Raw genomic sequence first — 16067 nt, 5'->3', positions numbered from 1 at the left:
AGCAAGCTTCGAAAAGTGAAATAATTGGTACTGGTAGCTTACCTTCTAGCTATGAAAATGAACCAATATTCTATGAGGAAGACAAAATAATAAACACATCCACTGATTTCCTAATATATGCCAAATTTAAATATGGGGACACCCTAGCATGGTGGGTAGCACAACGCTTTACAGTACAGGCAATCCAAGTTCAATTCCCAGCACTTCTGCAGGGAGACTGTACATTCTCTCTGTGACTTCCTGGTGCTCCGGTTTCCTCCCACAATCCAAAGATGTACCCGCTGGTAGGTGAATTGGTTGTTGCAAATTGTCCTGTGATTAAGCTAGGATTAAATCCGGAATTGCTGAGCAGCGTGGCTCGAAGGGCCAATTCCACAGTCTATCTAAATAATGTCAATAAAACCCATAGCTTCCCCTCGAGCAGATACAAATTATGACTGCTTAGGTCATAAAAACGGGTAGTTGACACAAAGTGACTTCCCGTAATCAAAAAATGTATGTGTTTTTCCTCATTGAACTTGAGATTGTTGGTGAAGTAGTAGAGAGTTAGTTTGTATCTCTTTCTGATACAAGCCAACTCTCTACTACTTCACCAACAATCCAAACATTCAAACTGATGCCCAAAGGATGAGAAGATATAAATGCAACATCTCTGCAGTAATAGCACATTCGCTCCACATGTGCTAATTCAATGCTGAGTTCCTCTCGAAGTTTGCTTTCCATAGTCATAGTCATAGTCATACTTTATTGATCCCGGGGGAAATTGGTTTTCGTTACAGTTGCACCATAAATAATAAATAGTAATAGAACCATAAATAGCTAAATAGTAATATGTACATTATGAAATAAGTCCAGGACCAGCCTCTCAGCTCAGGGTGTCTGACCCTCCAAGGGAGGAGTTGTAAAGTTTGATGGCCACAGGCAGGAATGACTTCCTATTACGCTCTGTGCTGCATCTTGGAGGAATGAGTCTCTGGCCGAATGTACTCCTGTGCCCACCCAGTACATTATGTAGTGGATGGGAGACATTGACCAAGATGGCACGCAACTTATACAGCATCCTCTTTTCAGACACCACCGTCAGAGAGTCCAGTTCTATCCCCACAACATCACTGGCCTTACGAATGAGTTTGTTGATTCTGTTAGTCATTGTTCCACACAAGCTAGTTTTTCTTTAAACAGTCAAAAAGTTTAACAAGTTAAAATAAGCATCTAAATTAAAACAAATGCAATTTATTTAATTTTATTATTTTAATTTCTTCCTCAGTCCTTTCTTGCCCTGATGAAGAGTTTCAGCCCAAAACATCAACCGTTTATTCCTTTCTATAGACACTGCTTGACCTACTGAGTTGTGCCAGTATCTTGTGTGTGTTGCTCTGAATTGATGGGAAAAGAAGCAACGGCAACATTTATATCCTTTAAGAGAAGCATAATCATTCCAAGCCAAGTCACTGGGTATATTTAAAGTGGAAGTTGATAGGTTTGTGATTAATCACAAAGGTTTCAGGGAGAAGGCAGGAGAATTGGGTTGTGAGGGATAATAAATCAGCCATAATGGAATTGTAGAGAAAACTCAATGATCTAAATGGCCTAATCCTGCTCATATGTGTTATACAGGTCTTACTCTATGTCTTAAGTGGCATCCTTTTAGCATGGAGATGAGGAGGAATTATTTTTTAAGCCAGGGAGTAGTGAATCTGTGAAATCCTTTGCCACATGCAGTTGTGAAGGCCAAGTCTTTATGTATATTTAAGGCAGAGGTTGATAGATTTTTGATTGGTCAGGACATGAAGGGATATGGGGAGAAGGCAGGAGATTGGGGACTGACAGGAAAATCGATCAGCCATGATGAAATGACAGAGCAAACTCAATGGGCCAAAAGACCTAATTCTGCTCCTATATCTTATGGTGGTCCAATGCAGAAACATGAAAAATACACAGGAATTACAAATATATTTCGACATCATTTATTGATGTGGATGATGGTACTTCAGTGATTGAATTCAAAGCAACATAAAAAAGGATACATACTGTATATTACCTGCTAAATAAAAAGTTTCCCCACAGGTAGGCCATTGAATTCACATGACTAAGTGTAACACCCACTGGCTTTAACGGAGTATTGGAGTACTCTTCAGTGCCTACAAGTAAAACGAAATCTTGCTTCTCTGTAGAAAGGGAGATGGGATTGGGGTGAGAAGAGATGAGAGATGAGATAAGCATTAGTTCAAGATTATTCGATAATTAATGAACTTTAGAATCAGCCATCTAAATCACAACCTTTGCTCACAACAGCATAATATTATGCAAAGTGAAATCTATAACAATAAGACTTTGCACATATCCTGGGATCTTACTCAATGAGAAGTCAATCAAGGATGAACATATAGATCTCAGGATCCTTCATTTTCTCTTTGGAGAATTATGAGTGCTAACTTGCAAAAGCCAGTTGTCCAATTTTCACTTTTCTCAAGAAAGACGGTATAGATGCTTGGTCTCAAATTTTGCTTCTATTACCTAATACCATCAGAAAATGAGCTATGAAATTATATCCAGATGCATTGCTAAGAAATACCAGAATAAGCAAATGAAACTGCCTGCAGGGCAAATACAGTTATATCAACTAGGAAGTTTTCCTCAAAAGCTCCTTTAGCAGAATTTTCAAATTATTGGCCCAACCAGGCAAACAATGCCTGATACTCAACATTGTTTCTGCTTCAGATGGAAACTACAAGCCAGTGAGCCTTACATTTGTAGCAAAAAAGTTGTTGAAGATTCTGAGGAGCAGGGTTTATATTAAACCTCGCAGACAGGTTTAATAGAGCTGTTCAGGAGGGTTTAAGCTAATTTGGCAGGGGGATGGGAACTGGAGTGATAGGGCTTCAGAAATGATAGAAAGGACAGGCAGGAGATGAGGCATAATCACAGCCAGTAGGATGAGTTACAGGGCAATAGAGGTGTGCTGCAGTGAAAACAGAAAACAACAAATACTGAACTGAAAATGTTATATTTGAGCACGCAGCAAAAGAAATAAAATGGACGATCTTGAAATTCAGCTACAGGTTGGCAAGTATGACGTTGTGGCCATCTCTGAAACTTGGCTAAAGGGTGGCTGCCATTGGGAGCTGATCGTCCAAGGTATATATGGTATATCGGAAAGATAGTTTAGTAGGCAGAAGGGGTGGTGCAGCCCTGTGTATAAGAAATAATATAAAATCATTAGAAAGGGATGACATCGGAAGGTGTAGAGTCTCTATGGGTTGAGTTAAGAAATGGCAAGGATAAAAGGACCTGAATTGCAGTTGTATACAGGCCTCCAAACAGCAGCCGGGTTGTGGATTACAAATTACAGCAGGAGGGAGAAAAGGCACGTCAGAAGAGCAATGTCATGGTAATCGTTGGGGATTTTAACATGAAAGTAGATTGGGAAAACCAGGCCAGTATTGGACCTCAAGAGAGAGAATTTGTAGAATGCCTCAGGGATGGATTTTTAGAACAGCTTGTTGTTGAGCCCACTAGGGGATCAGCTGTGCTGGATTGGGTGTTGTGCAATGATCCAGAGGTGATAAGAGAGCCTAAGGTTAGGGAACCCTTAGGGAACAGTGATCACAATATGATCGAGTTCACTTTGAAATTTGAGAAGGAGAAACTAAATTTGGATGTATCAGTATTTTAGCGGAATAAAGGAAATTACAATGCCATGAGAGGGGAACTGGCCAAGGTTGACTGGAAAGAGACACTAGCAGGAAGGACAGCAGAGCAGCAATGGCTGGAGCTTCTGTGAAAAATGAAGGACGTGCAAGACAGATATACTCCAAATAAGAAGAAATTTTGAAATGGAAGAAGGCCGCTACCGTGGCTGACAAATGAAGTTAGAGCCAAAGTAAAAGCAAAAGAGAGGGCATACAAGGAAGCCAAAGCTCGTGGCAAGATAGGGGATTGGGAAGCTTTTAAAAGCTTGCAGTAGGTCATTAGGAAGGAAAAGATGAATTATGAAAGGAAGGTGGCAATAATATCAAAGAAGATACAAAAAGCATTTTTAAGTATATAAAGAGTAAAAGGGAGTTGAGGGTAGATATGGGACCAATAGAAAATGATGCTGGAGATATTGTAATGAGAGACGCAGAGATGGCAGAGGAACTGAATGCATATTTTGCAATGGTAGTCACAGTGGAAGACATCTGCAGTATACCGGACATTTAAGAGTGTCAGGGAAGTGAAGTATGTGCAGTGAAAATTACAACTGAGAAGGTGCTCAGGAAGCTTAATAGTCTGAGGGTGGATACATCTCCTGGACCTGATGGAATGCACCCTTGGGTTCTGAAGGAAGTAGCTGGAGAGATTGCAAAGGCACTAATAATGATCTTTTAAGAACTGATAGATTCTGGCATTGTATCGGATGACTGGAAAATTGCAAATGTTACTCTGCTATTTAAGAAGGGTGGGAGGCAGCAGAAAGGAAACTATAGGCCTGTTAGCCTGACATCAGTGGTTGGGAGGTTGTTGGAATCGATTGTTAGGGATATGATTATGGAGTATCTGGAGGAACATGACAAGATAGGCTAAAGTCAGCATCGTTTCCTGAAAGGAAAATCTTCCCTGACGAACCTACTGCAGTTTTTTGAGGAAATTACAAGCAGGGTAGATAAAAGAGATGCAGTGGATGTGGTGTACTTGGATTTTCAGAAGGCCATTGACAAGGTGCCGCACATTAGGCTGCTTAGCAAGATAAGATCCCATGGAATTACAGGGAAGTTACTAGCATGGGTGGAGCATTGGCTGATTGGTAGAAAACAGAGAGCGGGAATAAAGGGATCCTATTCTGGCTGGCTGCCGGTTACCAGTGGAGTTCCACAGGGGTCGGTGTTGGGACCACTGCTTTTTACAATGTATGTCAATGATTTGGACCAGCGGATTAATGGATTTGTGGCTAAATTTGCTGATGATACAAAGATAGGTGGAGTAATAGTATTAGAGACTTAAATAGCTTAGGGGAATGGGTAAATAAGTAGCAAATGAAATACAATGTTGGAAAGTGTCTGGTCATGCACTTTTGTGGAAGAAATAAATGGGCGGACTATTATTTAGATGGGGAGAGAATTCAAAATGCAGAGGTGCAAAGGGACTTGGGAATCCTTGTGCAGGATACCCTAAAGGTTAAACTTCAGTTTGAGTCGGTGATGAAGAAGGCAAATGCAATGTTGGCATTCATTTCTAGAGGTATAGAATACAAGAGCAGGGATGTGATATTGAGGCTCTATAAGGCACATGTGAGACCATACCTAGAGTATTGTGTACAGTTTTGGGCTCCTTATTTTAGAAAGGATATACCGACATTGGAGAGGGTTCAGAGAAGATTCACAAGAATGATTCCAGGAATGAAAGGGTTACCATATGAGGAACGTCTGGCAGCTCCTGGGCTGTATTCAGGAGAACGAGGGGGGGATCTTATAGAAACATTCCGAATGTTAAGAGGCCTGAACAGATTAGATATGGCAAAGTTATTTCCCATGGTAGGGGAGTCCAGGACAAGGGGGCATGACTTCAAGATTGAAGGACCTCCATTTAGAACAGAGATGCCAAGAAATTACAAACGTTTGTACTTTAGTCAGAGGGTGGTAAATCTGTGGAATTTGTTGCCACGAGCAGCTATGGATGTCAAGTCATTGGGTGCATTTAAGGCAGAGGTAGATAGGTTTTTGATTAGCCAGGGCATCAAAGTTATGGGGAGAAAGCAAGGAAGTGGGGATAACTGGAAGAATTGGATCAGCACATGATTGAATGGCGGAGCAGACTCGATGGGCCAATGGCCTACTTCTGCTTCTATATCTTATGGTCTTATGATCACTTGGAAAGGCATGGATTGATTAGGAGTCAGCACAGTTTGTACAAGGAAGAGATCATGTCTCACATATCTGACTGGTGTTTGAAAAAATGACTCGAAAAATTGATAAGGGCAGCTGTGGTTTATATCAAAGTTTAAAGTAAATTTATTGTCAAAATACACGTATGTCATCGTATAGCACCCTGAAATTCATTTTCTTGTGGGCATGATCAGTAAATCCATAGCATAATAAATATAAAAAGAAGGAAATAATAATAATAAATAAATAAGCAATAAATATCGAGAACATGAGATAAAGGGTCATTGAAAGTGTAGGTACAGTTCAGTGATGGGGCAAGTGAAGTCAAGTGAAGTTATTCCCCTTTGGTTCAAGAGCCTGATGGTTGAGGGGCAATAACTATTCCTGAACCTGGTGGTGTGGGTCTTGAGGCTCCTGTACTTCCTTCCTGATGGCAGCAGCAAGATGAGAGCATGTCTTGGGTGGTGGGGGGACCCTGAGGATGGATGCTGCTTTCCTGTGACGGTGCTCCGTGTAGGTGTACTCAGTGGTGGGGAGAGCCTAACCCATGATCGACTGAGTTGTATCCACAATTTTTGTCCCACAGAGTAAGTAGGTCCAGAAAGTTAAGACACAAAGAATCTGAGCCATGATACCAGAGAATCAGATTCACCATTGGCTGGGCAATAGGAGGCAGAGGGGAGTGGTGGACTGGTGCTTTACAGACCGGAAATCTGGAACAAGTGGTGTACTACAAGGATCTGTGCTCAGATCTTCTATAGAAGGCTTGGTTGAGAATGTAGGTGGACTGATTAGTAAGTTTGCAGGAAACAGGAAAACCAGAGCCAAATATAGCAAAGAAAATTGTTTAAGGATATAGTGGGACATGGATCAGCTGAAAAGTTAATTAGGCTGGTGGCAGGCTATGACATTGAGTACAAGAGCTGGTATGTCATGTTGCAATTGTACAAAACTTTGGTTGGTCCACATTTGCAGTACTGTGTTTAATTTTGTTTGCCATACTACTGGAAATATGTGGTAGCAATAGTGAGAGTACAAAAGTGGTTCTCTCAGAAGTTGCTTGTAATTGAGGGCTCTAGTTGCCAGGGGCACTTGGATAGGCTGGGTTTACTCCCAGTGAAACATAGAAGGCTGAGGAGTGACCTTGTAGAGGTTTATAAAATTAGGAGGGGCACAAATAGAATGGTTAGTCAGATTTTTTTTGGCTCAGAGAAGATGAACCTAGACTTGGAAGCACAAGTTTAAGGAAAAAAGAGAGAAAATTTAAAAGAGATCTGAGGGGTATGTTTTTCACACAGAGAGTGGCAACTATCTGGAACAAGCTGCCAGAGGAGGTAGTGGAAGCAGATATGATTATATATGTTAAAAGGACTGCTACTTAGATCGGAAACATAGGACTAATACAGGCAAATAGGATCAGTGTGGATATACAACTTGTTCAACACAGATAAGGTGGGACAACAGGACCAATCCCTGTGCTGTAGAGTTCTGTGATTTTCACGTGTCTGGAACTTTTTTAACATTTTTAAATGTGTTGGGCAAATATAGTTTGAAGACGTAGGTATAGCAGGAGATAGCAGTTCAATAATCTAAATTACTGGGAGCAAATAAAACCACAAGATACAGGAGCATAATTAGGGCATTTGGCCCATCGAGTCTGCTCCACCATTTCATCATGGCTGATTCAATTTTCCTCTCAGCCCTAATCTCCTGTCTTCCTCCCGCATCCCTTCATGCCCTGACCAATCAAGAATCTATCAACTTCTGCCTTAAATCTATGTGAAGACTTGGCCTCCACAGCTGCCTGTGGCAAAGAATTCTACAGACTTACCACTCTCTGGCTAAAGAAATCCTCCTCATCTCTGTTCTAACAGGACGCCCTCTATTCTGAGGTTGTGACCTCTGGTTGTTTCCACCATAGGAAGCATCCTCTCCACATCCACTCTATCAAGGCTTTTCACCATTTGATAGCTTTCAATTGATAGGTCACCCCTCATTCTTCTGAATTCTACTGTATACAGGTCCAGAGTCATCAAATGGTCTTAATACGATAAGCCCTTTTATTTCTTCTACCAAAGTGCACAACCATAGACTTCCCAACATATTCTGCTGTCTTTCTCCTTCCTGAAGAAGGATCTCAGTCAAATTTCAACTGCTTGGACCATAAAACCATATTAATCATGAAAGCATGGCTATTCCATGACTTGTACTTCAAATAAATCAATTCATTTCTATTTTACTTCAAAAATGGTAGAAAGGATAGCCAACTCCTACATAATGGATCAAGTCTAATTTAATGATTGATAATTCCCAGTTTTTAATAATAAATTGGGAGTTTACCCATCATATCTTGCAAAAGCTAAATGTTACAGAGACATCAAGCCCACAGATAAGGGTGGTGCTGTAATAGTCTGGCATACTGACCTCTACCTTGCTGAGGCCGAGCAACAACTCTCCAACACCCTTTCTTACTTACCCCTCGAACACAACCCCACTAAGGAGCACCAGGCCATTGCTTCCCATACCATCACTGACCTTATTAGCTCTGGGGATCACCCATCCACTGCCATCAACCTCATAGTTCCCGCAACCTCCAATTCTACCTCCTTCCCAAGATTCACAAACCTGCTTTTCCAGGTAGACCCATTGTTTCAGCTTGTTCCTGCCCCACTAAACTCATATCTGCATACCTCGATTCTGTTTGATCACCCTAGTTCAGTCTTTTCCTACCTATATCCATTGTCACTTCACACACTCTGGATCTTTTCAATGATTTCAGGTTCCCTGACCCCATCATCTTATATTCAACATGGATGTCCAGTCTCTATACACCTCCATCCCCCACCAGAAAGGCCTCAAAGTTCTCCGTTTCTTTCTGGACACCAGACCCAATCAGTTCCCCTCCACCACCACTCTCCTCCGTCTAGTGGAACTTGTCCTCACCCTTAATAATTTCTCCTTTAGCTCCAACAAAAGGTGTAGCCATGGGCACTCCCATGGGTCCCAGCTATGCTTGCATCTTTGTTGGCTATGTGAGACAGTCTATGTTACAAGCCCACACAGGTGACCACCCCCACTTTTCCTATGCTATATCGATGACTACATCGGTGCTGCTTCCTGCACCCAATCGGAGCTCATCGACTTCATCCACATCGCTTCCAACTTCCACCCTCCCCTCAAATTTACCTGGTCCACTTTCGACACCTCCCTCCCCTTTCTTGATCTCTCTGTCTCTATCTCAGGACTCAGCTTATCTACTGATGTCTATTATAAAGCCATGGATGCTCACAGCTACTTGGACTAGACCTCAACCCACCCTGTTACTTGTAAAAATGCCATTCCCTTCTTTTAATTCCTCCGTCTTCACCGGATCTGCTCTCAGGATGAGGCTTTTCATTCCAGAACAGGGGCTTCCCTTCCTCCACCATCAACGCTGCCCTTAACCACATCTCTTCTATTTCACGCACATCTGCTCTCACCTCATCCTCCCACCACCCAACAAGGGATAGGGTTCCTCTCATCTTCCAGCACATAATTCTCCCCAAATTTTGCCATCTCCAACAGGATCCCACCATCAAGCACATCTTTCTCTCCCCACCCCCCCCCCAACTTTCTGTTTTCTGCAGGGATCGCTCCCTACGTGACTCCGTTGTCCATTCATCCCTCACCACTGACCTCCCTCCTGGCACTTATCTTTGCAAGCGGAACAAGTGCTACACTTGCCTCTACGCCTCCTCCCTCACTACCATCCAGAGATCTAAACAGTCCTTCTAGGTGAGGCAACACTTCACCTGTGAGTCTGTTGTAGTCATTTACTGTGTTCAGTGCTCCCGGTGTGGCCTCCTGTATATCGGTGAAACCCAACATACATTGAGAGACCGCTTCACGGAGCACCTACGCTCTGTCCGCCAGAAAAAGCAGGATCTCCCAGTGGCCACACATTTTAATTCTGCTTCTCATTCCCATTCCAATGTGTCTATCCATGGGCTCCTCTACTGTCATGATGAAGCCATATTCAGGTTGGAGGAACAACACCTCATACTCCATCTGAGTAGCCTCCAACTTAATGGCATGAGCATCGATTTCTCGAACTTCCAGTAATGGCACCCCCACCCCCCGTCCTTCACCATTCCCCATTCCCTTTTCCTCTCTCAACTTATCTCCCTGTCTGCCCATTGCCTCCCTCTGGTGCTCTGCACTTTTTTTCTTCCATGGCCTTTAGTCTTCTCCTATTAGGTTCCTCCTTCTCCAGACCTGTATCTCTTTCACCAATCAACTTCCCAGCTCTTTACTTCAGCCCTTCCCCTCCCCCCCGCCCCCCCCCCGGTTTCACTCATCTCTCTCCCCTCCCCCACCTTTCAACTCAATGCCTCATCTTTTTTTTCTCTCCACCCTTGCTGAAGGGTCTCGGCCCGAAACGTTGACTGTACTCTTTTCCATAGATGCTGCCTGATCTGCTGAGTTCCTCCAGCACTTTGTGTGTGCTGCTCAGATTCAGGATCAGTCTGCTTGATTATCTTTACCGAGTGGGGAAAAGTTGAAGATAACTTTTCAATACAGAAGTAAAGCAGCGAAGAAAACAGGAGGTCCGTGACAGAGTGCAAGGCACGAAAGGTGAGTAATACTGGCATGACAGTCCAGTGACAAAAAGTGACAAAAGATATGGAAGCACTGCAAAAGAATAATTACTCAAAGCTACTGGACAGATGTTTAGTGGGCTGTGGAAATTGGAAATCCAAATGCTGGATATTTAATTTATTTAAAGGCATCCGTTAGTCTTGCAAGGTTATGGACCTGCGCCTGGAAAGTCTTCACTCTCCAGGGTGCAGGCCTGGGCAAGGTTGTATGGAAGACCAGCAGTTGCCCATGCTGCAAGTCTCCCCTCTCCACAACACCAATGTTGTCCAAGGGAAGGGCATTAGGACCCATACAGCTTGGCACTGGTGTCGTCACAGAGCAATGTGTGATTAAGTGCCTTGCCTTGGCTGGGGCTCGAACTCACAACCTTCAGGTCGCTAGTCCAATGCCTTAACCATTTGGCCACGAGCCCAACACTGATTACTGGATATACTGATTATCTAAAACTAATTAACTCAGTTGAGTCTAAAAGCATATAATCTACCTAGTCAAATAGTTATAGAGTTAAAAAGTTATTTGTGTCCAACTTGTACAGCAAATCAAGTTGCCTAGCTGAGCTAATCCTATATGCCAGCGTTTGGGCCACGTCCCTCTGAACTTGTCCTATCAATGTACATATTTAAATGGCTTTTAAACATAGTAGTTGCATCCGCCTTATAACACTCCTTCTGGCAGCTTGTCCCATACACCCACCACCCTCAATGTGAAAACTTGTTCCTCAGGTCTCCTTTAAATATTTTCCCTCTCACCTTAAACCCAAGCTCTCTAGGTTTAGACTTCATTATCCTGAGAGAAAAAAGTGACCTTTTTTCATCTATTCCCCTCATGATTTTTACAAGCCCCTCAGCCTCCTATACCCCAGCAAAGAAAGTACTACTCTATCCAGTCTCTCCTCATAGCTCAAGCCCTCCAGTCCCCGTAACAACCTTGAGTCCTTTCTACACCCTTTCCAACTTAATGACTTCCTTCCTATAGCTTAGTGACCAAAAGTGCACACAAAATACACCAATATCTCTTATACAATGTCCCAGCTCTTGTGTTCAATGCCGACTGACAAAGGCAAGTGTGAGGTGTTAGTCCCCAAGATCTTATTGCTCCAGAAACAACATCCACAGTATTTTTATTTAGTACAAAGGTTCACCCTCACTAATCAAGATCAGAATGGGAGTGAGACAAAATTATGGCCACAGGTGAATAGAAGTTCAGATTAAGCACATAAATTGATGCTTCAAAATCAACTCTGAAGTAAAAGAGATAATTATTAAAAGCTGTGGATGAGGTATATAAAAGTGAAAGATGTACAGTTAAGATAGTACTTCATACAGAAAAGGTGCATTTTTGAACGGTAGGGAGGAAGAGGCTCACGTTGTATTGCCTGTAGTTAGAGTTGTGGGAAAACAGGTGGTAATTGGTGGAGATGGATGAGTGAACAGGAATATCTAAAAAAGAACAGTACTTTCACAATACTGAAAGTAGAAGAGGCCCAAGAAGGGAAGGTGATGGTATAATATTAGAGTTGAGTTTCCATTAAATGCCAATATTAGGAAGATAACAAGATCAATTAGCAATCAGTAAGCAAGTTGAATCAATTTGCATATTACCTTTTATTGTAAGGGAAAAGGACTATAAAACCAAGGTATCTTTGTTGCAGTTCTATGTGTCTTCAGTGAGTCCACACCTGAAATTTTATATCGCATTTAGGGCTCTCTACATAACTGCATGTATGTATTAGAAGTGAATCAAAAGTTCGTAGTTTGGTTCATGAAATGGGAGGTCATGTTCAGCAGGGAAATGGAGAATTTTGCTGTTTACACTCAGAGGTCATTTAATTAGGTACACCTGCTTGTTAATGCAAATATCCAATCAACAACTCACGTGGCAACAACTCTATTCATAAAAGCATGCAGGCATGGTCAAGAGGTTCAGACAAAGCTAGAATGGAGAAGAAGTGTGACCTAAGTGGTTTTGATCATGCAATGATTGTGGGTGTCAAGGAGGTTGGTTTGAGGCTTGAATAACTCAGAAACTGCTGATCTCCAGGGATTTTCATGCACAACAGTCTCCAGAGTTTATAGAGAATGATGCAAAAAATACCTAGTGACCAGCAGTTCTGTGAGCAAAATTTCCTTTTTTATGAGGGAGATCAGAGGAGAATGGCTGATTCAAGTTGACAGGAAGGTGACGGTAACTCACATAACCACATATTGCAATAGTGGTGTGCAAAAGAGCATCTCTGAACACACAACACGTCGAACTTTGAAATGAGTGGGCTACAGCAACAGAACACCACAAGTACACAACACAACTCAAAGTTGCTGGTGAATGCAGCAGGCCAGGCAGCATCTCTAGGAAGAGGTACAGTCGACGTTTCGGGCCGAGACCCTTCGTCGGGACTAACTGAAGGAAGAGATAGTAAGAGATTTGAAAGTGGGAGGGGGAGGGGGAGATCCAAAATGATAGGAGAAGACAGGAGGGGGAGGGATGGAGCCAAAAGCTGGACAGGTGATTGGCAAAAGGGATATGAGAGGATCATGGGACAGGAGGTCCGGGGAAAAAGACAAGGGGCAGGGGAACCCAGAGGATGGGCAAGGGGTATAGTCAGAGGGACAGAGGGAGAAAAAGGAGAGTGAGAGAAAGAATGTGTGTATAAAAATAAATAACGGATGGGGTACGAGGGGGAGGTGGGGCATTAGTGGAAGTTAGAGAAGTCGATGTTCATGCCATCAGGTTGGAAGCTACCCAGACGGAATACAAGGTGTTGTTCCTCCAACCTGAGTGTGGCTTCATCTTTACAGTAGAGGAGGCCGTGGATTGACATGTCAGAATGGGAATGGGATGTGGAATTAAAATGTGTGGCCACTGGGAGATCCTGCTTTCTCTGGCAGACAGAGCGTACACTCAGTGACCACGATATTAGGTACAGGGGATATCTAATAAAGTGGCCACTGAATGCAGAAGGATGAGAGCGAAACACAATGACAAAAGGGAAGTTGTAGGTAGCTTAACAGGAAAGATTACTAAAAACGCAAACACGAGGAAATCTGCAGATGCTGGAAATTCAAGCAACACACACAAAACCTGGCCTGCTGCGTTCCACCAGCATTTTGTGTGTGTTGCAAGATTACTAAGAAGTTGTGTTTCACTACAGTAAAGTATCTAGGATTATAGGTCACAAGCTCTGAATAAAGAGATGACCATTTAGGACTGAAAGAGAAAGAAAACCTCTACTTAGAGGATTCTGAATCTTTCAAATTTGGTTTCACAGACAGCTATGCTATTCAGCCATTGAGTTTTTACGGGATCAATATTAACACTACTTAACATTAATCTCATACAAAATTTCACACAGCAGATCTTTCCCTGATTCTTACACATTAAAACTACTATTATTACAACAAATATTCTCAGAATTTCCATCCTTAAGTTTCATGTAGTATAAAGCGGAGAATTTCCTCTACCATTTACTTTGGCCACCAACGCACCTTGTAGCATATAAAATTCTAAAGGAATTGGACAGGCTAGATGCAGGAAGATTGTTCCCGATGTTGGGGAAGTCCAGAATGAGGGGTCACAGTCTGAGGATAAAAGGGAAGCCTTTTAGGACCGAGATTAGGAAAAACTTCTTCACACAGAGAGTGGTGAATCCGTGGAATTCTCTGCCAGAGGAAACAGTTGAGGCCAGTTCATTGGCTATATTTAAGAGGGAGTTAGATATGGCCCTTGTGGCTAAAGGAATCAGGGGGTATGGAGAGAAGGCAGGTACAGGGTTCTGAGTTGGATGATCAGCCATGATCATACTGAATGGTGGTACAGGTTCAAAGGGCCGAATGGCCTACTCCTGCACCTATTTTCTATGTTTCTACGTCTTATGTCTGCATCAGCTGCACATTTCATGTGAATCATTTAATTTTTGGCTGACAATGATACCTCATGATTTATACACTACAGTACACCTATGACCGCACATGTGAAGGGATCGGGAGAGGATGCAGCCTCAGAATTTGAACCTAAAATATAGTACAATTGTCTTGCGTATGAGGAAAGAGGTAGCAGACATTAACTCAGGAACTTGAATTTCAACATAGGCACAATGAATTTAGAACCCGTGCCAAATTAAGTTTTTAAAATGTTAAGATGAATGTTGTTATTTCAATACACTTAGTGAGTAAATTTGTAAAAGGCATCAGAGATGATTAACTGATAATGAATTTATCTGGTTGGTCAGAAGCAAATATTGTAAAATTACAAAATCTTATATAGCTTTAATTTTATGTCAATTAAGTAAAACTTTTGCACTTTATAGAAACATATAAATAAATATCTATGTAAATTTATAACAGTATACAATACAAGTCCATACCTTTGGGAATATACAGAGGAAGTTCATAATGCATCATGAAATTTGCTGTTTCTGGAGGACACAAGTGAGGAAGAAATATTTATTTTAAAAAAGACAAAAATGAAACATCAGTCACATTTATTTAACATCTATTGACCTCTAATGAAAAAGGATCAGATTTTTTTTCCATTTTTGGGCACCATAAATGCCCATATTTATGAAAATCAGGAAAGCTAAAAGAAGACATTAGGTTGCTCCAGGGGACAAGGTGAAGGAGAATCTCAGGGGCTTCTACAAATATATTAACAGCAAAAGGATAGCAAGGAACAAAATTAGTCCCCTTCAACATCAGCACTATTATCCATACATAGAACAAAAAATATAAGGGAGATATTAGGGGACATCTTGGAAGATGGACAGAGTGTCTATACAGTTAAGGCAAAACAGTAGTGGGGTCATGAACCGTATTACAGAGGGGGTACTTGGTGTCTTGAGGCAAATTAGGGTGGATAAATCCCCAAGGCCTGACAATTTTTCTTATTAAGTATAAAATATCTTGGGGTTATCCTTGACCCTGCTCACCATGGACATTTCATCCTTCCCCAGTACTGGTATCAATGTCTTATGAAGTCAAACACTTCTCCCTCATCCAACTTTTAGCCACAAATTTACCTCACATTTGTCTCTTTCATCTGTTGACTCTGTGCTAACATGTTTGTGGCTCGTGTAATAATCTAGAGGTGATTACCTTTTTGCTTTGACCTTTTAATTTAGTCCCTAGCTGCTCATATTCCCTCAGCAGAAATTCTTACTTTTCACTACCTATATCTCTGGTCCACAGGGACAATGACAACTGGATGTTTTCCCTCCCACTCCAAGTTCCTCTGTAGAGCAAATGAGATCCTGAAGCCTGCCACCATGCAAGTAACACAGCCATCAAGACTCTCAATCTTGTTGATGGAGAAGTGTATCCAATTATAACAACATTTCTCTTTACTTTCTCCTCCCCACCCTCGGTTCAATGGAACCCTGAACCATGGTGCTATGAATAGGTTACTCTCATCCAGACAGGGAGGTAGAAACTCAATCCTGTTAGGCAGGTTCACAGGCCGAGGCTCCTTCAACACTATCTTCTGAACCCCTCTACCTACCTCTCTCTCAGTCACACATTCTTGTCCCCGAGTACCGACTGAGTTTATGCAGTTATTCTAAGGGGTGTGACTGCC

The 16067-nt window shown here is 42.1% G+C and overlaps 1 protein-coding gene across 5 annotated transcripts in view; it reads right to left on the bottom strand.

The window, feature by feature from the left end:
• LOC140204440 (cation channel sperm-associated auxiliary subunit gamma-like) overlaps positions 1 to 16067 on the bottom strand; it is a 176679-nt gene that overhangs the window by 110478 nt on the left and 50134 nt on the right. For all 5 annotated transcript variants that reach the window (XR_011887612.1, XM_072271161.1, XM_072271159.1 and 2 more), the window contains exons 12-13: positions 14863 to 14913; positions 2042 to 2168 (exon numbers count right to left, since the gene is read on the bottom strand). Coding sequence is in view for 4 of the 5 variants with exons in the window: in XM_072271161.1 (XP_072127262.1) it covers positions 2042 to 2168; positions 14863 to 14913 (178 nt within the window). In the remaining variant the exon portion in view is untranslated. The remainder of the gene's footprint in view (positions 1 to 2041; positions 2169 to 14862; positions 14914 to 16067) is intronic.

Source organism: Mobula birostris, chromosome 10, assembly GCF_030028105.1.
Source record: "Mobula birostris isolate sMobBir1 chromosome 10, sMobBir1.hap1, whole genome shotgun sequence".
NCBI lineage: Eukaryota > Metazoa > Chordata > Chondrichthyes > Myliobatiformes > Myliobatidae > Mobula > Mobula birostris.
Note: the sequence above shows the minus strand (reverse complement) of the source record. Positions and strands in the feature narration are given on the sequence as shown.